The sequence below is a fragment of the Lynx rufus genome, unplaced genomic scaffold, assembly GCF_022079265.1.
Source record: "Lynx rufus isolate CCGP_SWC_20201006 ecotype Redwood Valley unplaced genomic scaffold, mLynRuf1.p SCAF_4, whole genome shotgun sequence".
NCBI lineage: Eukaryota > Metazoa > Chordata > Mammalia > Carnivora > Felidae > Lynx > Lynx rufus.
The window spans coordinates 145,703,308-145,729,945 of record NW_025814856.1 but is presented as its reverse complement, the minus strand read 5'-3'; the positions used below and the strand labels follow the sequence as shown (position 1 = coordinate 145,729,945).

The window sequence follows — 26,638 nt, the reverse complement described above, 5'->3', positions numbered from 1 at the left end:
AGCTGGCTCTGATGAATACGGTTAGAGAATCATGCCTGCTTATCACTCCTCAGTCCTCAGTCAGTGCTCACACCCGGGATCTGTGAATGAGGGGAAGGCCGGGACCCTTAACCGGGGATCTTATTACAAACACCGAAAACCACCTGCCATGAATGTTCCTTCTAGGAATCTCCAAAGAGACCTTAGGCCATTTACAGTGATAATGTGCCCTCATAAAAGGAAAACACAGAAACTTTTGGGAACCTCGGGCTACTGACTCTGAGTTAACACCAACGGGGGGGCAGCAGGGGGGCCCAAAATGCTACGCCGATCAGACTGGAATCCTTCAGACCCAGTGTTGGGTAGAAAAACTGTCTCAAGGGAACACGCAAAGTGTAACACAATCTGTCTAAACTCTTCATCCCTATCCGGAAACATGCAAGTGAGCAAAACAAGCCAGTGAACCCTGGCTAACTTAGCAAGGATGTACAGAGATGCTTGGAGGGGTGCCTCCCTGAACAGATAGCAAAGAGTCAGATTTTGGTGGACATCTGTTATTGTCAGCCACCAGACATCCGCTCCCCTAGCCGTTCTCTTGTGACACCCCTCAATTTCCCTTGGGGAAACCACCCGGCCTGCTGCAGCGTTTGATGAGATGTTCAATTAGCCACCCTCACCTGAATGCCCAGAGCTGTTCTGATGTCAGTGCACTCCAAGACTGGCTCCCTAACGGTCCCTTTGAGTCTGTGAGCTAACCCAGATCCTTCCGATAAATTCCCTTTGGTTTAAATTTGAGTCAGCTTCTTTTATTGGCAAAGAACTCTAACATACAGTGGCATCTATTCCCAAAGGGTTCCTAGCCCCACCAAGGAAATGAACATGTAAACAAGGATAAAGGTGTGAGAAGGGCAATAAACAGGCAGACACAGAGTACGATATTAGCGTAGAGGAACTCCCATCGGTAGGGACAAGGATCACGACAGCAATAGGTAGAAATGCAAGGAAAGTTCCTTGCGTAGAGTGAAGGACAAACAACACCCTCGTAGTGTCTAAACACCCCGTGCGTTTTGGAGACCACGAGAAACTTAGCATGTGGGAACGTGAGGTTCAATGGAAGCAGCCTCTGGAGAAGCGGAGGGGCTGGAGATCGATCCAAGCCTGGCCATTTCATAACAGCGAGTTTAGTTTTTATCAAGGGTGAAGCTGTGGTCAGAATGGTGTTTCAGAAAGATCGCTCTTTCGAAGTAAAGAAGGGAAGTGGGTTGGGAGAAATCGGAAACGCATTGGACTTTGGAGTTAGACTGGGTTCAGGTCCTGGCCCTGCTACTGACTCCCTCTATGACCTTAAGCAAGTTCTTGAACCTCTCTGAGGCTCATATTCATCATCTGTAAAATGTGGTAACAAGAGTATCTACCTCCCAATGAGTTGCGTGGATTAAGTGATCTCTGTAAAGTTTCACCAGAGGGAGGGGCACATGGTAGGTTGCTAACGAAGTTAGCTATTATTGGCATAATGATGACAGCTTGGGAGACCCGCTGGGGTCATCGCAATAGTTTAGGTGAGAGTTGATGGAGTTTTAAACCAAGGCAATAGAAATGAGGGCAGAGAGCCCCTAAATGTTTGTAAATACACTGCATCAGTTGAGTGACTGGCCATTCATACAGGGACACTTTGAGAGTGGCATGGGCACATATCAATAATGATATAGGACCACAAGCATACATTGGGGAGCATGGTCACCCTTCACATTAGCTTGTTCTAAGTTCTGCTGCTAGACGTCCCTCACCAGCACCAACACTGCTCAGCTTGATTACAGCAGGCTGGAAGGAAATTTGTTTGGTTTTTATTTTTATTGCAGATGAAAAGAAACCCACAGACACTGGGCATACGCCCAGCTCGTGTCTTTTATGATCCTCTTGAGCCAGGATTTATAGCTGAGCCCACCTGAGTGTGCACAAGGGGAAGAGGGGCACGTTCTTTCTCACTCTGTCACTCTATTTCCTATCGTGTGGACTCTAGAAAGGTGGGTCCTCTAGCCTTGATTTGCAGACCCGTGGCTCAAACACCATGCCAGCCTCAGTGGGCTTCCTGTGTCTCCGGAATAGGGCTCAGTATCTCTCCCACACCGTCCCTCGAGGCAGGTAACTTGTCTGTTTGGGCCTCTCTAATATGCCCAGCATCAAGCACAGTGCCTGGCGCCTAGAGGGGGCTTGATAAATAGTTACTGAATATTGTGGTAGTGTTGTCCACGTAAGTATTTACCATTTGTCCAGAGGCTGGCCAGAGCTCCTGCCCCACCCCTCATACACACAGATACTGTGTCTTCCAGTTTGCTTTCATTAGGCCCGGGCTAGGAAAAGCCAAATCCGTTAGGACTCCTGGTCACTGGTGGTCATCGTCATAGTTGGTCGGCATCATTGTCAAGATTTCTCTCACTTTGGGTTTGCAGCAGCCCTGCCTCTGTTTCCCCCTACCCCCCTGAATGAGGAAGTTGGCTTTCTCCTCAGGCCCGTTCCTCTGGACTGGACTTCGTGGCTCTGCTTGGCTGCTTTGGGGTTCCAGCTGAGCAGACAGAACATTTTTCCCATTTATTTTCCTAAGGGGTGAGCTCCCGTTCCTAATCGGTCCATCCCCAGCCTGAAGCCCTGCAGAGCACAGCCCGTAACAACTAGGAACTCACTTGGAGGTTTATTGGTGGAAGTACAAAGCACTGTGTTATAAGCACCCTCATACCTCTCCCACGGTCTTTTGGCCCCCAGTGGGAAAACAGCATTGGTAGGAGATCGTGGCAAGCGCACAGAATGAAGCCAGGGAAGATCGCCCCGTTCCGGATAGGTGTCAGGGTCCAAAAAAGTTCTCTCCTAGGGAATTGGCAACAGGAGCCTGCAGAAAGTGCTCATTTGGATTCTCTTGTTCCCAGAGGCTGTGGCTCAAGGCAGCTCTCATGGGTATTTTCAAACTGACTGGAGATGCCACCCGCAAGGTGGTCTTAGAGCTGTCCAAATTGTCTCTTTTGATGGCGACATTGGTGTTACTGTGGGAGCCCAGGAATTTTGGAGTCATTGAAAGCAATAAAAGAAAGAGAAAGCACTGTTAAAAGTTTAATTTAAAAAACTGTTTCTAAATTGTCTATTTTCCAGTACAGGTGCCTTGAGTGTAGATGCGGATGTGGGAATGATGGCCAGGGACGACACGTATAAATGGTATGATACATCAAGAGAGACTTGGGGACGCCTGGATGGTTCAGTTGGTTAAGCGTCCGACCTCAGCTCAGGTCATGATCTCACGGGTTCATGGGTTTGAACCCGTGAGATCTGTGTGCAGACAGTGCGGAGCCTGCTTGGGATTCTCTCTCTCTCCCTCTCTCTGCCCCTCCCCCACTCACATGCACACGCTCTCTCACTCTCTCTCTCTCTCAAAATAAATAAATAAACATAAAGAGAGAGAGAGAGTGACTTGAACAAAGAAAACCAAGCAGGAGGGAGGCTCCGGCTAAGGTCTGCAGAGAGAGAGTGACTTGAACAAAGAAAACCAAGCAGGAGGGAGGCTCCGGCTAAGGTCTGCTCTGCTGGAGTGGAACAGATACCCCTCCAAATCTTAAGCACCACTTTTATGTGGTGAGAACCTAATTTGTTAACTAAGACTCAAAGGCAAGATCTGAGCCCCGTGGGATCTGCCTGATGCCCACTATAACCTGACAGTTATCAGCGTAAGGAAAAGAAAACCTCACGACAGTTCTCCAAAACAGTAACAGCTTTGAAAAAAGTTACAGCCACTGAATGTGCCTAGAAAAACACAGAGTGTGGCTAACATTTTTAAAAATTTTGATTCTAAGTGAAATACATGGTTATTTTATTTTATGTTAAAAATTTTATCTTATTTTTCAACGTTTATTTTTTGGGGGAAGGGAGGGGCAGAGAGAGAGGGAGACAGAGGATCCAAAGTGGGCTCTGTGCTGACAGCAGAGAGCCCGGTGCGTGGCTTGAACCCATGACCTGAGTCCAAGTCAGACTCTTAACCAACTGAGCCACCCAGGAACCCCCGGTTTGTTTTTGTTTTTCATTTAAAATAACCATGTTGGGGCACCTGGGTGGCTCAGTCAGTTGAGCATCTGACTCTTGATTTTGGCTCAGGTCGTGATCCCAGGGTCGTGGAATTGAGTCCCGCACCAGGCTCCTCACTGAGTGTGGAGCCTTCTTGAGAGTCTCTCTCTCTCTCCCTCTGCCTCATTTCCCTGCTCTCTTTCTCTAAAAATTAAAAAAAAAAAAAAGAAAACAAGGGAAACCACAAAAAAGCACCAAATGGAAAATAAAAATCACTCACACTGTAACTATTCAAAGATAAGATGCGATGATTTTTTTTTTAAGTGAAAATAAGTTTAGAGTTATGTAGCCAGAGCCTGGCAAAATGGCCAAATAGTCTACAAAATCTTTGCCATAAGACACCTAGAGATGCTAGATAAAATATAATCACATAATTTAAAGTGTATTGCTAAGCCCACAAAAAGCAAAGAAAAATCCCAGGGGTCAAAAATTAAAGACTGGCAAAGTGTGGGCTGAAGCTGGGGGTGCCCGAGGGACTTGCCAGTCTTGGTGGCCCCGGACTCAGGTTTTACCCACTTCAGTTTAGGCCAACATGAGTCCCAAAGGTAAAGGCCTGTTTGAGAAAGCTCAGGATAAAAAAAATTCCAGCTACAGACTGCTCCAAGACCCAGACGGTTATCTTGCGTATCTGTCCATATCTGTGTACGAGGACGCACAGAGTAGCAACAGAGCATCTGATGTATCTGAAGACAGGGGAGCTCCTATTCCCTCCACAGGTTCTCAGTGGAAAGTGCCCGGGACAGTTTGAGGAGGAGGAAACTGGAAGTAAGTACAAGGGCTCTGGCTGCGGTAAAGTCAGAAGAGGCTGGAGCCCTACATGCCTTATGGTCTCTTGAAGCCATCGGAACACTCTCTCTTGCAAGACACAGCCTCACACTAAGGAAAAGCCACTGGAAATGGGGTCCAAATTGAGTAGGACGGGAAGAATAAAAGCAAAGAAAAGAGAAAGATCAGCTAAAGACAGGAGAGAGGATCACAGCCCTAGAAGTGCAAGGCCATCAACACTTCCCAAAAGCCACACAAGAGGGAGCTCTAGAGACCAAACCAGAAAGCAACCTGGACTGACCGTCATTCCCAAAGGTTCAGGAAAATCATTTTCACATTAAAAATAACTGTCGGAAAAGGATAGTAATCAAACGCCACACAAAATTAGAAAAACAAAGTATATGAAGCATACTAAATGCTTACAATGAAAGCACACTAAAAAGATATGCCTGCAAAACAAATGAAAAGTACAACCTAGCATTTCAAAATGAGCTAAAAGAAATTAAGAAAGTGATAGACTATATGAGGGTGCCACCCAAGTCAGAACTTAAAAGATTTGTAAATGGGGTGATGAAACTGAGGAGAGAGTCAAACATTTTTAAAGAAACCATTATTTCCCAAAATGAAGCCTAAACCAGAAAGAATACAGGAGCAAACAAAGCAGACAGTGCCTTAAGAGGAAGAAAAGAATAGAAGGAGAGCTTAAAGAAAGAAAAAGAGAAAATGACAGCTCTATTAGATAGGCAAAGATGAGCCAATATTCAAATAACAAGAGTATCCAAAAGAGAAAATTTTGCATTATAATTCAATACAACTATCTTGAAAGTAAAGCAAAACAAAACAAAACCAAACCCAAGAACCACAAGACTGGGAAGCACATATAAAGGCACGCAACGACCTGGGAGAGCAGCCCAGCATGACCACCACGGGGACCCTGCCCCAGAGGGAGGCTAAAACAGCACTGAGAGAGAGAAGGGGTGTGGAGAGTCCCTTGTCTAAAGCTGCTGCCTTTTCCCCCTGAAGCTGAAAGAGAGGGGCTTCCTAGGATCATCGAGAGATTTTGAACTGGGGCCCCCTGGAGGCAGGGGTCCTCGGAGACCCCATAGGTAGGGACACAAGTCCTGAGCAGGAAATCTGAAGGGCGGGAAAGATGGAAGAATAGGTCTCTTGAGTGGAGGAGTGAAGAGGAGTCATTCCTGTGTCCAGGGCTCATCAAAGTCTGAGAGGACATTTCCTGAGGGCCAGACGTGGACTATACCTGAGACAGAGAGCGCCAGCCTGGAGCCATTGTTAAGCCCTGCCCAAGAGAACGCCCTTACAGCCAGAGCCTGAGGGGGGTGGTGGCTGGAGGAAAGGAAGGTGTCAGAGCATCACCAGAGTTGCAGTTGGGGGTGAGGGGGGTGTCAGGTGTGGGACTTTAAAGAACCCAAGGAAGCTTCTAAGAGAAAAAATTAGCTTTGAAGTTAGGAAACAGGGGGTGCCTGGGTGGCTCAGTCAGCTGGGCATACAGTTTCTGCTCAGGTCATGATCTCACAGTTCATGAGTTCGAGCCCCGTGTTGGCTCTGTGCTGACAGCTCAGAGCCTGGAGCCTGCTTCGGATTCTGTCTCTGTCTCTCTCTGTACCTCCCCCGCTCTCTTTCTCTCTCTCTCAAAATATAAATAAACATTTAAAAAATTTTTTTAAGTTAGGAAACAGAAGGAGAAGAGGAGTGAAAACCCAGTGCCCACCGTGAAGGGCCATCTTAACATGAGGCCAGACTGAGGGAAGGTGTGAACAGTTCAGAGTTTTGGTAATTATCAGCCACATTTTAATTTCAGAATTGATGCTTCTTTTGCAGTTTAAAGGGACCAGAGGACCTTTTATATTCTAAGAGGGAGCCCATATGCTTAGGGGGCCCGTCAGAGAATCAGCTTTTATCTAAGGGCAAGAAGAAAACTCCCACTGAAAAAATTATAAAGGGAAGACAAAAATACATTTACATTAAAAAAACTTTTTTAGTGTTTATTTTTGAGAGAGACAGAGACAGAGACAGAGCACAAGCGGGGGAAAGGCAGAGAGAGAGGGAGACATAGAATCCAAAGCAGGCTCCAGGCTCCGAGCTGTCAGCACAGAGCCCGACGCGGGGCTTGAACCCACGAACCGTGAGATCATGACCCGAACCAAAGTCGAATGCTTAACCGACTGAGCCACTCAGGTGCCCCCCAAATAAATTTACATTTTGATGGTATCCTGCAAGTTGTACCTGTTCAATGTATTGATTGGGTGATCTTGCTTTCGTTTTCCATCGCTCGTTGCACAAAGAGTCTCATACAATTAGTGAATTAGTAAATGGCTTTGGAGCCATGTCTGCTTTGGGTTACTGTCTATTCTGTCCATTTTACAGAACAGATAAGTGAGGTGAAGAGAACTCAGAACTGTCTTACCCAGGGGACCCTGGTGAACCGGGTTTGGAGGTAGTCGATATGGAGCTCCATGAACCTGCCTGATCAGCTGACCCTCCTCTGATAACTTACTCACCCCTCGTTCCTTTTATTGAGCACCGTCTATGAAAGCACTGCAGTTTGCCTAGGGAATATTCAGACCCAACAGCCACAGACCCTGTTTCTGACAGGCTTATAATAAAACTGAGGGGAGAAATCATATGCATAATGGTCTAGAATAAAAAGAAGGAACTGAGGTAGTTTGGCCGAGGGTGCCACCGTCCCCACCCACGGCTCAGTGCTGCGGGAAGGGATGCTGGAGCTGCCTGCACGGAGGACCCACCTGTCCGCTGTCAGCTGGGGCCTCCCTGTGATATTCGAGAAACTGTCACTGGTCTGTTCGGCTGTCAACAGCATGAAGCTTTCGCTGGGCTGGGCGGATGGCAGGAGGCTGCCTTCAGGCTGGGTGGAGAAAGTTACAGTCAGATGACCAGGTCTGCCTGGAGTTCTCGGCCTCCTTGGGCCAGAACCTTGAAGGGACTCAGCCTTGAGTCTTCCAGCCTCGACCCGGAAACCTGTTCCTTAAGCATCAAGCCCCAGAATCATCAGAGCCCAACTGGGCCCTGGCAGGATAACGTCCTCTCTCTGCTGGGCTGCCAATGGCTACTGTGCCTGAACGTTAAGAACGAGAGCAGCAGGGCTGGGAAGCTGACTTTGGAAGGCAGTGATAGTAATACGGAAAGGCCTTCAACTGAGACAAGAGGAAGAAAGGGTTTAGGTTCTGAAATCTGAAGGTGTTAGGCAATCCAGCCTATCGATCTCTTTCTTTCTGTGCTTCTACCCTAAGCAGGTCCTGGAAACGCCTTCTCTGTGTCAAAAGGGCTGGGGGGTGGGGAGCCTCAAATAAACTGAGAGGAAAAAGTGAATCCTTGGGGGAAAGGTTTACAGACACTTGTGATTCAAGGCTTCAACTTCTTGATACATAAAAAGCTTTATTTTACAAACCAGTTTAGAAAAAAACACAAAATGCCAATAGAGAAATAGCCAAAGGGCACAAAAAGACTGTATAATGATGTTCAAACTCATTGAAAATCAAATGGCTGTTACTTTTTCACCTATCATACTAGAAAAGTTATTAAAATTTATTCTTCTCTATTGTGATAAGGACACAGTGACATAGACACTCATATTACTGGAGAGAGTATACTTTGGCATGAGCTTTCTGGAAATAATCTGGCAATATGTATCAAGAGCCTTAAAAATGCTCATACCCTTTGAATTCTGCTTCTAATAATCTATTCTGAGAAAACAAGCAGAAATGTGGTCAGTTCACACAAATGCTTGTTCTAGCATCATTTACCATAATGAAAAGTTGGAAACAACTCTAAATGTCTGATAACAGGAGAATGGCAAAGTAAATTTTAATTCATTCACACAACTACTGGAACGGCATGAAATTATCAAAATGATGTGTATGAAGAGCTTTAAAAAGAAATGGGAAAATGCTTCTGATATAATCTCAACTGAAAAAAAGCAACATTCAGACATTTATTATGTATTGAATATCCTCAAATATATAAATTAAAAATTAATTTAAGATGGAAGACTGTCCGGACCCCAAACTGTATCACAAAACCGTAATCACCATGACAGTACGGTACTGGCACAAAAACAGACACTCAGATCAATGGAACAGAAGAGAGAACCCAGAAATGGACCACAAACGTAGGGCCAACTAATCTTTGACAAAGCAGGAAAGAATATCCAATGGAATAAAGATAGTCTTTCAGCAAGTGGTGCTGGGAAAACTGGACAGCGACGTGCAGAAAAATGAACCTGGACCACTTTCTCACACCAGACACAAAAATAAACTCAAAATGGATGAAAGACCTAAACGTAAGACAGGAAGCCATCAAAATCCTGGAGGAGAAAGCAGGCAAAAACCTCTTTGATCTCAGCCGCAGCAACTTCTTACTCAACACGTCTCCAGAGGCAAGGGAAACAAAAGCGAAAATGAACGATTGGGACCTCATCAAAATAAAAAGCTTCTTCACAGCGAAGGAAACAATCAGCAAAACTAAAAGGCAACGGACGGAATGGGAGAAGATATTTGCAAACAACACATCAGTGAAGGGTTGGTATCCAAAATCTATAAAGAACTTATCAAACTCAACACCCAAAAAACAAATAATCCAGTGAAGAAATGGGCAAAAGACATGAATAGACACTTCTCCAAAGAAGACATCTGGATGACCAACCGACACATGAAAAAATGCTCAACATCACTCATCATCAGGGAAATACAAATCAAAACCACAATGAGATACCACCTCACACCTGTCAGAATGGCTAACATTAACAAGTCAGGCAATGACAGATGTTGGCAAGGATGTGGAGAAAGAGGATCTCTTTTGCATTGTCGGTGGGAATGCAAGCTGGTGCAACCACTCTGGAAAACAGTATGGGGGTTCCTCAAAAAATTAAAAATAGAACCACCCTATGACCCAGCAATTGCACTACTAGGTATTTATCCAAGGGATACAGGTGTGCTGTTTCGAAGGGGCACATGCACCCCCATGTTTATAGCAGCACTATCAACAGTAGCCAAAGTATGGAAACAGCCCAAATGTCCACTGATGGATGAATGGATAAAGAAGATGTGGTATATATATACAATGGAGTATTACTCGGCAATCAAAAAGAATGAAATCTTGCCATTTGCAACTACGTGAATGGAACTAGAGGGTATTATGCTAAGCGAAGCTAGTCAGTCAGAGAAAGACAAAAATCATATGACTTCACTCATATGAGGACTTTAAGATACAAAACAGATGAACATAAGGGAAGGGAAGCAAAAATAATATAAAAACAGGGAGGGGGACAAAACATAAGAGACTCTTAAATATGGAGAACAAACAGAGGGTTACTTACTGGAGGGGATGTGGGAGGGGGGATGGGCTAAATGGATAAATTATTGTTGCACTATATCCTAACTAACTTGGATGTAAATTTTTTTAAAAAGTGATCTAGGGGGAAAAAAAGATGGAAAACTGTTAAGAAACAAAACAAATAAAAATCAGGGGGTGGTGGTAGGAATAGGCAAACCAGGAAACAGACTCTTAACTATAGAGAACAAACAGAGGGTTGATGGAGGGAGGTGGGCAGGGGAGGGTTAAATGGGTGATGGGCATTAAGGAAGGCACTTGTGATGAGCACTGGGTATTGTAGGTAAGTGATGAATCACTAAATTCTACTCCTGAAACTAATACTACACTGTATGTTAACTAACTGGAATTTAAATAAAAAATTGGAGAAAGAATAACTATATAAACAAGCAAACATTAAAAAAAAAAAAAAGAACCTGGCAAATTCAATCTAGCCTCTAACGTTAAAGAATAAATGTTTTCAAAGTTTCAATATATTCAACAATGTGAAAGCATATGCAAAATTCTTCAGTTGATATTAAGAAGACAGCATAACTCTAATGCCAAAACCTAATAAAGATCAAACAAAAAAAGGAAAAAAAGTACATAAAATGGAAGACTGGAAGGAAGTATGCCAGCATGTTCCAAGTGATTGCTTGGGGTTGGAGAGAAGTAGGGGTGATTTTTCTGTGATTTTCTAATTTTCCTCAGTGAGCATTATTCCTTTTTTAAAACTTAAAAACAAAAAACCCAACAGAAAACAATTTTTAAGTGAGTTAACCACTTTATAGCTCTTTTTTTAAGAAAAAGAAATTCATTTGCTTTTTATGTTTGTAGACCCCAGTTTGATGCGTGTGTATCCTTGGCCCTTGAAAACAAAGTCTGCCCCTGCAACACCAGACTTTAATGCCCACCAATCCTCTAAGGAGCTGGGCTTCCCATCCCCTGTCTCGCTGCAGGTCTTGGCGGGAGGCCCCACTTACCGTTATTTCGGTGGAGCTGTTGGACATTTTGGGCACCAGGCAGTGCGTGAATTGGATTCTTGGGTCTTTGGTGGTGATGGACAGACCTTTCTGCAGAATTTTCACCAAGCGGATCCAGAATTGAAATACGGCCTCTGGGTGGTGTTCGTGGAGCCTCAGGTAGTAGATCTTTTCAGTCACTGTCCTAACCCTCAGGATGCGTTGGAGCCGGTCACAGATTTGTAGCTCCACAAACTTCAGGGGGAGAATCCTGGACACAATCGGGAAATCCCCACAGCAGAGGGGCCCATGCATTCAATCAATCATGCGTGCCTACCTAGAGCCTGGCCCCATCTCACTAGGCTCCCGCCTCTGCTTGGGGGATGCCCATGGGAGAAAGCTCATGGTCTGGGAGTGGGAATGATTACAAAACTAACTCTTCTCTGACTTTCAGGGCCTTCATCACTAAAGAACCTGCCCACATCAATAACAATGGCTGATAGACGATGTCTAACCTCTCATTCAATCCTCACACCCTTTGATGAAAGAAAGGTATTTTTCATTCCATTGTACAGATGGTGAAACTGAGGCTCAGAACAGCTAACTGATGTGCCCAAGTTTAGACCACGTTAAGTAGGAACTGGAACTCAGGTGTTCTGACCCTATTTCCATCCAGATCTCCTCCCTGTATCCTAGTTAACCTTGCTGAGACAGTAAGAAGGGTGGATGTGTCCTGTACATCCAGTATTTGGTTTTTTTTTTCAATTGTAACACTCCATCATCCCATCTGACTTTCATACCCCTCGCCTTTTTGTGGGGGAAACCCCCTAAGTCTATAGTGACAATATAAAAGTAAATAAAAGGAAGCCAAGATCCTCAAAGACCAGGCTGAGACAGAGACCAGGGCTCTATCACTTCACCAAGCACAGTGTCTGGTATATCCAGATACGAAAGACATGTTTTTTAATGAATGAATTCTACATAGTTTATACACTATACATCGTGTATACACATAGCTTATATACTGTCCTTTCTTTTTATCTAAAATCCAGCTGCAAAACAATGCGGTCATCCCACCCCTTCTGCAGCCTTTCTTTACCTGCTGAGGGTGACCACTGGAGCACAATCAGGTGAGCTCCAGGTGGAAAACTGACCCTGGGGCCAGGTGACGTTGGCCATCAGGAGGATGTTGGGGAGTGGCAAGGAGGGCACTGAGGAGGTCACCCCGAGGATCACAGTGGTAGAACCTTCATAGACATCCATCCAGCTCCCGGGCTTAGTGACCTGGAAATCAGCCCAGGTACATGGGTCAGGGAGAAAGAGGAAGGCAAGGGTGGGAGAATACAGGTGCTGGAAAGCAGCACTTTAACTTGGGGACATGCTCGGACCAGAGAGCCTTCTCCCAATGTTCTAGGCTTTGTAGGGCCATTGACACCATTTCACAACCATGGTGGAGCCGGGGACAAGGGGAAAGCCCCAGGAATAACTGAAATTTCAGTTCCCATACGCCTTACTAGATGGTGCTGCTAAGAAAAGTCCATTTTCGTTTTGAAGGAAAAAACAAAAACAAACATTTCTTGGAGCCCACAGTGCGGAATGACATTCACATGCACTACGAAACACAGGGGCGGCACACATTGAGAGTAAGTGCTAAGTAAAGGTTTGTGAGTGATGTTTTTTACAGGTGATGGCAGAGAGGTGCTACTGAAGAGGGGGGAGAAAGGGAGCCACCTAATTGTGTGGGGTGATTCCTTTCAGGTCAACTTTTCACTCTGCCACGGGCTTTGCCCTCCCCGGAACAGTCCGAGTTTCCTGCTGCATGAATCACTAAGTGTCCACCCAGAGAATCTACACAGTTTTAACAGCAGGTCAAAGAGAACAGAGTAAGAGAATAAACCTCCTGCCAAAACCTCACACCCAGATAGAAATGACTGGAATTCGCTATCCCGAGTCTGGATCTGCCACGTCCCTGCTCTTCCTCCGCTGAGACTGTGTTAGGAAGGAGCACGCCCGCGGGCTGCCAGCTGATTGCCCCACTCTGCAGCCCCCTGGGAGCAGTGCAGGAACCGGGGAGCACTCGGAGCGGCGGACTGGCTCTTTGAAATCTGGGGGGCTCCGTCAGGGAGTAGCTTGCTGCTCTGTGAACGCGTCTTCTAATTGAGCTCAAATTGTCTCCACTCTCTCCTGTGACTCCTCACTGCTTTGTGACCCCATCACATGGATTCCTGAGCACAGACCCTCCCTATGGGTTCTAGCCTCCCACTTTCACCCAGGTAACTGAAGTCCCTTGGCCTGCAGTGTCCTCCCTCTGCTCCTCCACTTACCAAAGTCTTAGGGACACCTCCAAGAAGGGCTTCACCTCCTCCTCTGGGGAGCCTTCTTCAACTGCCAAACTCCAAAAAGTGCGCTGAACTCCCTGGACACTAGCACCCTTCTCTCTGCTCATGCTTTAGGGATGAGCTGGTCCAAACCACCTGCCAGAGCTTTCTTAGCAGTGACCATGTTATAACATGCCCTTTAAATTGACAAATTCATGAGCTCCTTGGCCGGGATACCATCTGGCCTCTCTTTGCATCTCCTGCCCCGCACACAGCACACAGCACACAGACCATGAGAAGCTGGTCATGCGGCACTTGCAAAGGAGCACAGGTATGCAGATCCCAGCTAGACTTCTAGAGGGAGGTAGGTGGGCAGGCCCTCAGTAAGATGTCACACGCACTTTTTTTTTTTTTTAAGGTAAACTCTACCCCCAACATGAGGCTTGAACTCATGACCCCAAGACAAAGAGTCATATGCTCTACTCACTGAGCCAGTCAGGTGCCCCAAGATGTCATATGACTATCCCATACTCCCAGTGGCCTCATGCTTCCCAGGCCAAAAATGCTAACTTCTAGTGGCCATAGCACCGCCTTTTAGGGGATGTAGAATCTGGGCAAGGCCGATTCTAGGGGCTTGGCTCTCAAACAAGGCTATTTCTAAACCATCCCATGGAGAGGAGGTTGGGTTTCAGAGCAGGGATTCTAAAAACAACCTTCATTCCCTCTAACCAACCATTCCTTCCCTAGTGGCCCATGGACCCTGCCTGGAGGGTGAGCCCTGAGGTCCCCTTTTGCAGTTTGTAATTCTATTTCCTGAAAGCATATGACCTTCAAGGAGCCCCATCATGCTGTAGGCACAGACTGAGCTGAACTTGGGATCCAGACCCTCTGGTTGTCCCTAGCCATAGCAGCCTCCTTCTCCTCCCCAGGGCTTTCAGAGGCCTTTTTGGACCAGCACTTTTGGACCAACCCTTAGGAACAAGTTCTGGAAAGCGAAAGAAAGTGGGTTCTGAGCTGCACACAGGTACCTGGATAAAGTTGCTTTCAAATACCACCGAGTCGGAGAACAAGTTGAATTCTGGAGAATGAATCAGTTGACAAAGAAGGCCATCTTCCACCCCCAGATCCACTCCAGGGCCTGGTTCCCTGACCTCAGGTGGGAGGCCCCTAATTTTACTCATTGGTTCTTGGGAAGAATGGGCTGGAGAACATCTCTGGGGCTCCACTCAGACCCAGCCCAATTCCAAGGTGTTGGTGTGACCACTGCTCCCCCCAACCTCCACAGCTCCCCCTCCCCTCCTGACTTACAAGCTGTCCACCAGGCCAGGGAGGGCCTGTCGGCTCACAATGGCAGGCATGACATCAAGGAATGTGATGGGTAACAACAGGAAAGGAAAAAAAGAAGACGCAAGGGAGGATTGGGGATAAGCAGAGCTTTTTTCTCCCCTTTCCTACGCACTACAAACTAGCAGTAATAGTAGTCTATTCCATTTTTCACTCAGTTTCTCTGCATACATGAGGAAAATGCACTACGGTTATGGCAAGACAGTGGTGAGCTGGCCGGAACAGCAAGGCAGTTTCTCCAGAAACCCACAGCCTTCGATCCTCTCCCCAGATGGTGAAGCCCCTCACAAAAACTTTATCTGTGTGAATTCCCTAAAGTCAGGCACTCACCGGGCCAGAGGAGCTCGGGACGAAGACGAGTAATTCACGCCAATCTTCCCTACCTCGTTTCATGGGAGAAAATGAGAACTTTTTGGAAACACCGGGCTGTTAACAAGGCAAAGAGGCTTATTTCTTTGGGAACAGCGGGCAGATGAAGTGCAGCACAGTGGCGTGCTGGAGCCAGCACAAAAGAGACCTGTGAAAACGATTCGGATTTTCAGGCATTTTACGAGCCATTGTTAAACATAGCCAATAGTAAAAATTTAACTACGGAAACTTACACTTCAACAAATTATACAAAAGCAAAGGTAATGACCCAAACTCACCACTTCTTAATTGTTTTACTATATTTTACTACTCTCTATACCCTTGAGGTTATTTACGTCGATTGTATCTACAGGGTAGAAACACTGTGTGATGCTGCACTACCTCGTCCTATCTTCTCGGGGTGTGTTGGTCACTTCATGTTAGTCACTATCTTGAAACCAGCCATGTTGGGAGTTATTTACACCATGGAAATCAATTAAGCCTCGATTTATTGTTTTGTTGGCTGCCTAAAAGGATAAAGAGGTGCCTGGATACCTCAGTCGGTTAAGCGTCTGACTTTGGCTCAGGTCATGATCTCACGGCTCGCGAGTTCAAGCCCCGCGTCGGGCTGTGCGCTGACAGCTCAGAGCCTGGAGCCTGCTTCGGATCCTGTGTCTCCCTCTCTCTCTGCCTCTCCCCTGCTCACACTCTTCTGTCTCTCTCTCTGTCAAAAATACACATAAAAAAAAAAATAAAGGGATAGAAAGAATGATGTAAATTGCATGTGGCTGTTGCTGTCATATTGTAGGCACACAGAAAATCTGAGGAGTCTCAGTAGCTTTCAGTATTTGAAAGCTATTATCTGATTTAGCAAAGAAGTTGCCGAAGTCGCTGATGAACGTGTAAAGTTCCAACATACAACTAGGTTAATTCACTTTCATCTTACTCGTTAATATAAGTGGAAAAATCAGCCAACATTCTGGTCGGAACTGTACTTGTCAGTTGCGTTGGTTGGCTAGGAATACAAGAGTTTGACAAAAACCAGTGAAAGATTTCTGTGAGAATCAATTGGCTATATGAAACGTACAAGAGCACTGTGTATTTTATTGTTAGTTGTAAATTGGGTGCTATACGCACTTTATGTCAGTAAAACCAGAGAAAATATACATACTTATATGTATGTGTATATGTACATATAGATATATACATACATATATATTATATAATTATAATGATATGATTATAATATATAATATGACTAATTATAATGTATATTAAATTGTAGTTATAATGCATATAACACTATACATATCGTATATGTATATATATGTAATAATAACATGTGTATGCATGTATGATTATTATTTTACATATTATATGTATATCCCCACTCGGAGACCTGGTGTGAAACATTTACTAGTGTACCATTTAGTGGCACCAACTCCTGCCCTCCCCTTGCAATCTCCTATCTTTGGTACCAGGAGAAGAAACTTCCACTTAAAGACTTCTTCAGGATGCATGAAGTTGAGGAGGAGTGAGTTATTAGTTATCCTCTCAGACTAGGACTGGATAGCTATCAGGCATTCTCGCTTTGGTGTTTGTACAGGAGCGAGCCAAGGAGGTAAGTCGGTTCTTTCATGTCTTTTAAACCCTCAAGACACACGGGCACAATCCTCCTGTGACCAGAGTTAAATTTCCTGGTGCTTCTCTTAACATAGGGTGGGAGGCCTGCTTCTCATTGGTATTTTTCCAAACCTGTTACATCAGAGGCAGAAGTTTGTATCGTAGTGGCTTATTTCTTCTTAAGACTTGCTCATCGTGGGGCACCTGGGTGGCTCAGTCGGTTGAGTGTCTGACTTTGGCTCAGGTCGTGATCTCACAGCTCATGAGTTCGAGCCCCGCGTCGGGCTCTGTGCTGACAGCTCAGAGCCTGGAGCCTGCTTCAGATTCTGTGTCTCCCTCTCTCTCTGCTCCTCCCCTGCTCACATGCTCTCTCTCTCTCCAAAATAAATAAAGATTAAAAAAAAAAAAAAAGACTTGCTCATTGGAAGCAAAAATTAACTCTTACAATTTTTTATTGATGCAAAGATTATAATAGTAGAAATTCAAATATTCAAACAACCTTCAAGGTCATTATTTTGGCTTTTTTTGCATTATTTTACTCTCTGTTCTTGACATTTTTTCTCCTTTCCTTATAAAAGGTAAATGTCCATCAATAAAGCACCAGTTAAATTATGATACTTCTATATTAATGTTTTGCAGCCATTAAGATATGGCAACTTTATATATACTGATATGGAATGACTACTGAGACCTATACAGTTAGAAAAAGATGAAAAACAGTATATATAAAATGCTATCACTTGGGTAAAAGGATTTAAAAAAAGGATATGCTTGAACATGCCCAGATCATTTCTGGGAGAATAAAAATGTAGGGCATTGGTAATGGTGGTGAAAAAAGGACTTATTTTTCACACTTTATTTTTTGTACTGTTTGAACTATTTACCATAAGCAAGTGTTTCCTTATTAAGTAAATTTTAAAAAGTGGTAAAGAAATTTCTTGTACATGGCTCTACAAATATTTGCTGAGAAGCAACTATGTACATAGTATGCTACATACTGGAAGAATCATTATTAGCTCCAAAAGTAGTCTGACCAGAGTTGTGGACATGTGGTCAGGGCTGTATTGAACATAACTGTTTACTTCCTGAGATAAAGACACATATTTGAATAAATACGGGCTGGAAGACTTCAAATATATAAAAACCTATAAACCTACATCTACACAAAGAGTAAGCAACCACTAGAAATTTGAAATACATGAGTCAACATTTTAATATATATACACATATAATTTTTGAAGTTCTTTAAACAAAAATTGAATGTTTAAACGTGGTAACAATGCAGGGGCATCTGGGTGGCTCGGTCGGTTCAGCATCCAACCCTTGATTTTGACTCAGGTCATGATCTCACAATCATGAGCTGGAGACCCATGTCCGGCTTCATGCTGAGTGTGGAGCCTGCTTAGGATTCCCTCTCTCTCTCTGCCCACGCCCCACTCTCTCACTTGCTCTTTCAAAATAAGTAAACATTTAAAAATTTTTAAGTGATAATGTAGTATGAAACATTAGGTTTAGAACATACATAGAAGTAAAATATAAGACAAAAAGGAACAGAGGATGAGAGGGGGAAATAAAGGTGTAGTATCGCAGGGCTTTGGTATTATACCTGAAGTGATAAAATACTATTTGAATTTTTTTTTTTTTTACATTTATTTATTTTTGAGAGACAGAGTGACGCAAAGCGTGAGCGGGGGAGGGGCAGAGAGAGAAGGAGACACAGAATCAGAATCAGGCTCTGGGCTCTGAGCAAGAGGTCAGCACAGAGCCTGATGCGGGGCTCGAACCCACAAACTGTGAGATCGTGACCTGAGCCAGAGTTGGACACTTAACTGCCTGAGCCACCCAGATGCCCCAATAAAATACTATTTGAAGTCAGACTATAATAAGTTAAAGATGTTTGTTGTGAATCCTAGAATAGAGGAACCATTAAAAAAAACTAAACAGGGGCGCCTGGGTGGCGCAGTCGGTTAAGCGTCCGACTTCAGCCAGGTCACGATCTCGCGGTCCGTGAGTTCAAGCCCCGCGTCAGGCTCGGGGCTGATGGCTCGGAGCCTGGAGCCTGTTTCCGATTCTGTGTCTCCCTCTCTCTCTGCACCTCCCCCGTTCATGCTCTGTCTCTCTCTGTCCCAAAAATAAATAAAAACATTGAAAAAAAAATTTAAAAAAAAAAAAATAAAAAAAACTAAACAGAGATCTATAGCTAATAAATCAATAGTGAAGATAAAATAGAACACTAAATAATTCACAATCCAAAAGAAAGTAAGAGGAAAAATGGAACAAAGAACAGATGGGAAATAGAAAATAACAAGATAGAAGATTTAAACCCAACCTTATGGATAATTACACTAAATTTAAATGGCCTAAACATTCCAATTGAAAATCAGATATTACCAGTCTGTATAAAAAGGAGGGCACAACTAAATGCTATCTGCAAGAAATCCACACTATATAAAGACACATAAGTTATAAGGATTGAGTAAGATAAAACTTTGCAGCCACTAATCGTATGTTAGCTAAGGTGGCTATATTAATATCATATAAGGAAGACTTCATGACAAGGAATAATACACCTTGATAAAGAGGGACATTTAAAGAAGATAAGGGGGTCAATTTAGTAAGACATAACAATCCTGAAGGTATATGTATCCAATAGCAGAGTTTAAAAAAACATGAAACTAAAACAAATAGGAAATCAATAAGGATACAGAAGACTTAAATAACTATCAACCAACTTTAAAAAATTGTTTTAATGTTTATTTTTGAGAGAGAGAGAGAGACAGAGAGAGACGGAAAGCATGAGTGGGGGAGGGGCAGAGAGAAAGGGACACAGAATCCAAAGCAGGCTCCAGGCTCTGAGCTGTCAGCACAGAGCCCGATGCAGGGATCGGACCCACAAACCGTGAGACCTGAGCCAAAGTCGGACACTTAACCGACTGAGCCACCCAGGTGCCCCACTATCAACGAACTTTATGTAATTTTGTAAAAAAATTGTTTTGTATTTTTTAATACTTTTGATAAAAATATTTTGTACACTTTCTGTAAAACACAGCTCACTCAATAGCAGAATCGACATTCTTTTCAAGTGCACATTGAACATTCACCAAGATTACACCATATATTGAGCCATAAAATAAGTCTCAATAAATTTTGGCTAATTAAAATTATAAAGGTATGTTCTGTTAACATAATCAATGAAATTGGAATCAATGAAATCAATGAAAGAAAAAATATTTGGAAAATGTCAAGGTATTTGGAAATTAACCTACTTCTAAAGCTAAATTTTTAAAAAAAATGTTTTAATGTTTATTTATTTTTGAAGGAGAGAGAGACAAAGCATGAGTAGGGGAGAGGCAGGGAGAGAGGGAGACACAGAATTCCAAATGGGCTCCAGGCTATGAGCTGTCAGCACAGAGGCCAACGAGGGGCTCAAACTCATGAACCGTGAGATCATGACGTGAGCCGAAGTCAGACGCTTAACCAACTGAGCCACCCAGGTCCCCCCCCTTTTTTTTAAAATTTTTTAAAGTTAAATTTTTTAAAAAGAGCAGTTGGGGTGCCTAGGTGGCTCAGTCGGTTAAGCGTCCCACTTCAGCTCAGAGTTTGTGGGTTTGAGCCCACATTGAACTCTGTGCTGACTGCTCAGAGCCTGGAACCTGCTTCGGATTCTGTGTCTCCCTCTCTCTCTGCCCCTCCCCCACTCACACTATGTCCCTCTAAAATATAAACAAACATTAAAAAATACTTAAAAAAATAAAAGAGCAGTTAAATTTCTAAAAATTGAAAAACATATAGTTTGTGAGATCTAGAAAAAAAAAGAAAATATGTAAATTGCCAATCTGAAAAAAAAGGAGGGAATATCACTATAGATCTTGTGCATTTTAAAAGTATAATATGGAAATAGTTTTAACAACTTAATGCCAGTAAATTTGGCAACTTAAATGTTCTATACTAATGTCATCACACAGATATTACTAAAACTTAGGAAAAAAATGACTTAAAAAGAGATTTAGGAAAAATCAAATAAATATACATTCATAAAAGAAACTGAATTTGTAATTATCTTGCCACAAATAAAACTCTAAGCTCATATGTCTTCACTGGATGAGTCTATCAAACTTTTAAGGAAGAAAGAATATTAATCTTATATAAACTCAGGAAATGGAGTAGGAAACAGTTCCCAACTCATTTTATGAACCCAGCATTACCAAAATCAGATAAAGACAATGCAAGAAAAGAAAGTAACAGACCACAAACCAGCATTACTCATGAAGAGAGATACAAAATTCTTTATCAACAACAGAAGGAAAGATATACTATGTTCATGGACTGGAAGATTCAATATTAAGATGTCAATTTATCCCAAATTGATCTATAGGCTGGGGGCACCTAGGTGGCTCAGTTGAGCATCCAGCTCTTGATTTCCAGCTCAAGTCATGATCTCACAGTTCATGGGATTGAGCCCAGTATCAAGCTCCATGCTGATAGCACAGAGCCTGCTTGGGATTCTCTCTCTCCCTCTCCGCCCCTCTCTCAAAATAAATAAAAACTTAAAAAAAAAAAGAAAAGATCTGTAGGCTCAATAAAATCCCAATTAAAATTCCAGAAGGCTGTTACAATAGAAACTGTAAAAGACTGTAGGCATTTAAAAATTAAAATTGTGAATAACACATTCATGAGGTACAAACATCATAAACTTTCAAATGGGAGAGTGAAGAGCTCCTTCCCACCCTCATCATTGGCTTAGTTCCCATCACACTTGCCCCAAAATGAAGCCACTGTTGTTATTTTTTCTATTCTTTTAGAGTTTACACATACTTATACCAGTATAATACATTTAACTTTTTCTATCCCTTCTTACATAAATGAGTACACTATTCTAATAAGTCTTATGAACATATTTTCCAATTTAGAATTCCTCACATTAAATAAAACTACCTACTTTTATCAATTATTTATTTCTCCATTTCATAATGTTAAGCAACAGGGAAAAGAAGAGTCCAAATTGCATTCATACTATTACAATATAGAAATCTCCAATGTGTATGAAAAAGGTCTAGAAGGAAACACAATAAAAAGTTAATGTTTAAGTGATGAATTATGAGTTATTAAGTTGATATAGGTTTGCCATACAAAGCAAGTCAAGTCTGAGGCATTACTGACAGTCTATGGGCAAAGCAGCATGTAAACACTGCAAGTTACAGTCATTTCATAATTTTGATTTGTAATAATAGGTTTTCTTAGAAAAAAAAAATCCTCACATGTGCCCAGACAAGAATTACCTTGGGGGTGAAAAAGCACATTGTTGACATATTTTGCTACACTGCATTTTGGAGAGTTCTTAAAAAAAAATCATGTTGGGGGCGCCTGGGTGGCGCAGTCGGTTAAGCGTCCGACTTCAGCCAGGTCACGATCTCGCGGTCCGTGAGTTCAAGCCCCGCGTCGGGCTCTGGGCTGATGGCTCAGAGCCTGGAGCCTGTTTCCGATTCTGTGTCTCCCTCTCTCTCTGCCCCTCCCCCATTCATGCTCTCTCTCTGTCCCAAAAATAAACGTTAAAAAAAAAAAAATTTTAATAAAAAAAAAAAAAATCATGTTGTAGAAAAAAGAGCTGCATACTAGGAAATTACCACCCATTAATTCAATGCTATTGTCTAACTTACTTAGCTTCCATTTCCTCTGCAGTCAAATGAAAAGATCTATGCTGTCCAATGTAGTGGCCACTAGCCATGTGTGACTACTGAGCACCTGAAATGTGGCTAATCCAAATGAAATATGTTCTAAGTGTAAAATACCAATATAAACACACAGTACCAAAATAAAATGCAAAATATGTATCTCATAGATAGCTTTTTAAGTTGATTACATGTTGAAATAATGTTTTTTAATATATTGGGTTAAATGTGTTTAAGATATCTTTTCCTGGGGCGCCTGGGTGGCTCAATTGGTTGAGCGTCCAACTCTTGATTTCAGCTCAGATCGGATCCTGTGGGATCGAGCCCCGTGTTGGACTCCGCGCTGAGCATGGAGCCTGATTAAGATTCTCTCTAAAATAAAAAATATTGTAACAAATGATATATATATATATATCTTTTCCTGTTTCTTTTTAATGTAACCACTAAACAAATTTTAATTACCTATGTGGCTTGCATTACATTTTTATTGGACAATATTAGACTAGATCATATCTTCCACCCCTTAATATTCTGATATCTATCATAAGCTGTAGAGGCACAGCCCTTCACATTCAGAAAGCATTACACAGCATGGATTTAGTGTTTCCTTCTTCCTTAGCCTCCACTAGATGGCACTAGTGCTAAGACTTCAACCTAATAACCGGGATTTAAAATTTGTACTTACCAGTTTTCTAAATACGCTCTGGGTGCTTAAGCTCATCTCCATGTCCTTTGCTCACGGTTCCCTCTCGTGGGAAACTCTGAACTTGGGTACCTATTCATTTTTAAAAATTCAGATCCTCTAAGAAGCTTTCCCTTAATATCTGCCTCCTGCCAGTAAATAACTTTATGTACTCAAATCCTGTACGCGTATTTCTATCACAGAATCTTGAGAGGTTATGGGTTTGTTTACGTGTCCCCCCCCCCCGCTGTATTATGCATGTTATCTGAAGTAGGTAGTAATGAAATCTTAGTCAATGCATGGTACCTAGTAGGTGCCAAAGGCAATGTATCAGTCAGGATAGGCCAAGTTATGCTGCAGTAGCTTAACACAACAGAGGTTTCTTTCTCATTTATACTACATGTTCACCAGAGATGAACCAGAGATAAAGGGCTCTGCTCCATGACTTCCTCACTCCAGGACCTACATTAATGGAACAGCTGCATTTGGAGCATTGATAGTCACTGTAGTGGAGGGAAAAAGAAGGTTAAAGGTTTTGGAGGTTTTTGAACCAGTGCTTAAGTGTTCCAGTTTAGAATTAACACACATCACTTCTACTCACAACTCATTGGCAAGAACTAATTCATGGCCCTGTCCGACCACAAAGGTGTCAGGGAGTACACTTCTATCATGTGCTTGAAAGGCAAGGGCAGAAATACTTGGAGAACATTAATGAGTACCACTACTGAACCTTCTAGTGAATGATCATTCAGCTCACTATCCCTCCTGCAGGTGGAATCCATTCACTATACCTCCCCTGAAGGAGACAATCCAATAATTCCCTTCAGCCACAACATCAAGGCCGAACTGAAGAATCTCCAAGTGATGCACAATGGTTTCTATACCAGTTTTGGATGTGGCTTGAGATGGAGATCTATAAACTAAAAAGACAAGCCATGTGCTTCCACACATCTAATAAATATTGGTGGAGGGGCGCCTGGGTGGCTCAGTCGGTTGAGCATCCGACTTCGGCTCAGGTCATGATCTCACAGTTTTTGGGTTCGAGCCCCGCATCAGGCTCTGTGCTGACAGCTTGCTCAGAGCCTGCAGCCTGCTTCAGATTCTGTGTCTCCTCCTCTCTCTCTGCCCCTCCCCCGCTCATGCTCTGTCTCTCTCAAAAATAAATGTTAAAAAAAAATTAGTAAATATTGGTGGAATGGGGACAAGATGAATGCACTGAGGGGAAAGGGGGAGAATGGGAAACACAGCAGCCTCATGATTACGACGTGCCACTGAGCAGATGCAGTGAAGTCCCCTTACCCCGAGGAAGGGAATATTCCTTGATTAGGCCCCAATTCTGCTTCCTAGGAGTACTGCCTTGGGCAAATGTACTCTCTTTTAAGCTACTGAGAATTTAGGGTTGTTGCTGCCGCATAACCTAATCTAATGTGTCCTTGACTGATAAGGAGACAGGAATGTATGTGTTGCAGGGGGCAGTGCGGGGGGGGGGGGGGGGGAGGGGGGGGAATGTTGCATGTTAAAAAAAGAAAAAGCCTTAGTATGTGTGACATTAACTTACTTGGAGGGCAGCAAAGAGATCTTATTGAAAGAAAGAGGACAACTCATGTTATACAGTAGAAGAGTATCTGGTAAAACTGTTGTCTACAGTAACTTAGAAGACACACATTATTTAATCTATCTAGTAAGAGAAAGTCAGAGAACAGAATTTTAGCAGCCTGAATTGGGTACTATTGGTCACCATCAACAAAGTACAGAATTAGCTCAGACAAGACCTGAACTGGCTAGTTTGCAAGCAGCACAAGGGACGCAGAGAGACTACAGAAATCAATGGGCTTGCAGGGTTCACAGAAGCAACTGCTTCTCATCCCTAACTGGTTAACAGATAAAGCTGAGAAATGTTTGGAATGACAGACGCCATTTTGAACTCATGTTTTTCAGGTAGAATAACCGATTGGCCATCTTACCCATCTAATTGCCTTGACCAGGTTTACCTATACCTGTCCCAGTTTTAGCTCTGATAAGTACTACACCCCAGAAAACCCCTCTGCCAACCAAGTGGGGACAGCAGGTGACCCTACTCATAGGAAAGACTGTAACAGTGGTATGACCATCATATCTGTTGTTAAAACCTAAAACCTCCAAGTAGATCCAACTGTCTTAGAGCAAAGACCTCAAAGGTTGTGGCACCCTGTAAACCATTGCAGTTAAACTGCTTGGGGAAGAGACTTAAAATGCAACTCTCCCACTTAAAATTTGAAACATACCAAATGAGTCGGAGAGATGTGAGAATAAGAAAATATATCAAATTTAAGAAATCTGTCTAGGAAAACTACTGGCACATGAAAGTGCCTGAAATCAGAGATAAAAAACCAACTATAGTTTTGATTGTACTATGCTGCTGAAACACAAGTTCACATAACCCCAGCCATCCACAAAGGATCAGGGAGCCCAATCGTACTATGTGCCCAGAAGGTGGGAAGCTGGAAATACTTGGTAAATAGCACCAGTGACCACCACTGTGCAATAAACAGAAGTGACGTCCAGGGGCACCCAGGTGGCTCAGTCGGTTGAGTGTCCGGCTTCGGCTCAGGTCATGATCTCACAGTTCGTGAGTCCGAGCCCCACATTGGGCTCTGTGCTGACAGCTCAGAGCCCGGCGCCTGCTTCAGATTCTGTCTCCCTCTCTCTCTGCCCCATCCCCACTCATGCTCTGTCTCTCTCTGTCTTAAAAATAAATAAAACATTTAAAAAATAATTTGAAAAATAATAATAATAAAAAAAGAAGTAATGCCCAAACCACTAGCTTCTAGAGCGTGGCACTTAAGCTTCAGAACAACCCAGGAAGCAAAAGTAGTTCAGCAGAGAAGACCATATTCCAGTCTTACCCTTGGGCAAAAGTAAATCAAACTCACCTTACATAAAATAACACAAATCAAGAGACTGTGAATGGATCTATATTACGAGGGACAGAGGAGTGAATGCACCTGAACATGGAGGAGTGGTGGATACAAGTAGAAAAAAAATAGCTCTCCATTTCTGTATAAAAGCCACGCTGCAGAGATCTGGGAGTGAACAGAAACAACTGTTGTGAGATGTGGGCATTTTACCAAATGACTTGGAGAACAGAGTTGAGCCCTCCTTACTTCAGCAGTGCAGAAGGAAAAAACCAAGGCCTACTGGACTGACAGTCTCCTTCTCCCAGAGACAGAAGGCAAGGGTGCTAGAATAATCATTCTTCTTTAGAAATGGAGAGTCAAGAGAATACTGGAATATTCTTGGCCCAGGATCAGAAGACTTGTTGATATGAGGCAGACACAACTACCCTGGCCTCCAAATTCAGGTGTATTTACCTTATGTTTTAAACAAAGTGTTTTAAGTACTTTTCTGCTTCTAAGTTTTTAAGATGTCAAACCCCAGATCTAGGAATTAAGCCCCTTCCCTACCACTAATTTCAAGGGCAGAGGTCAACATGACACAAAGTAGAAATATATACTCAAC

At 43.2% G+C, this 26,638-nt stretch overlaps 1 protein-coding gene across 1 annotated transcript; it reads right to left on the bottom strand.

Moving 5' to 3' along the window:
* Positions 1 to 2,818: 2,818 nt before the first annotated feature.
* GARIN1A (golgi associated RAB2 interactor 1A) lies at positions 2,819 to 14,655 on the bottom strand. The gene is made up of 5 exons (XM_047094590.1): positions 14,503 to 14,655; positions 12,256 to 12,440; positions 11,178 to 11,427; positions 7,614 to 7,732; positions 2,819 to 3,014 (listed from the first exon to the last, which is right to left on the bottom strand). The coding sequence occupies exons 1-5, from the start codon at positions 14,653 to 14,655 to the stop codon at positions 2,819 to 2,821; spliced, it is 903 nt and encodes a 300-aa protein (XP_046950546.1).
* Between the last annotated feature and the right edge of the window lie 11,983 nt (positions 14,656 to 26,638).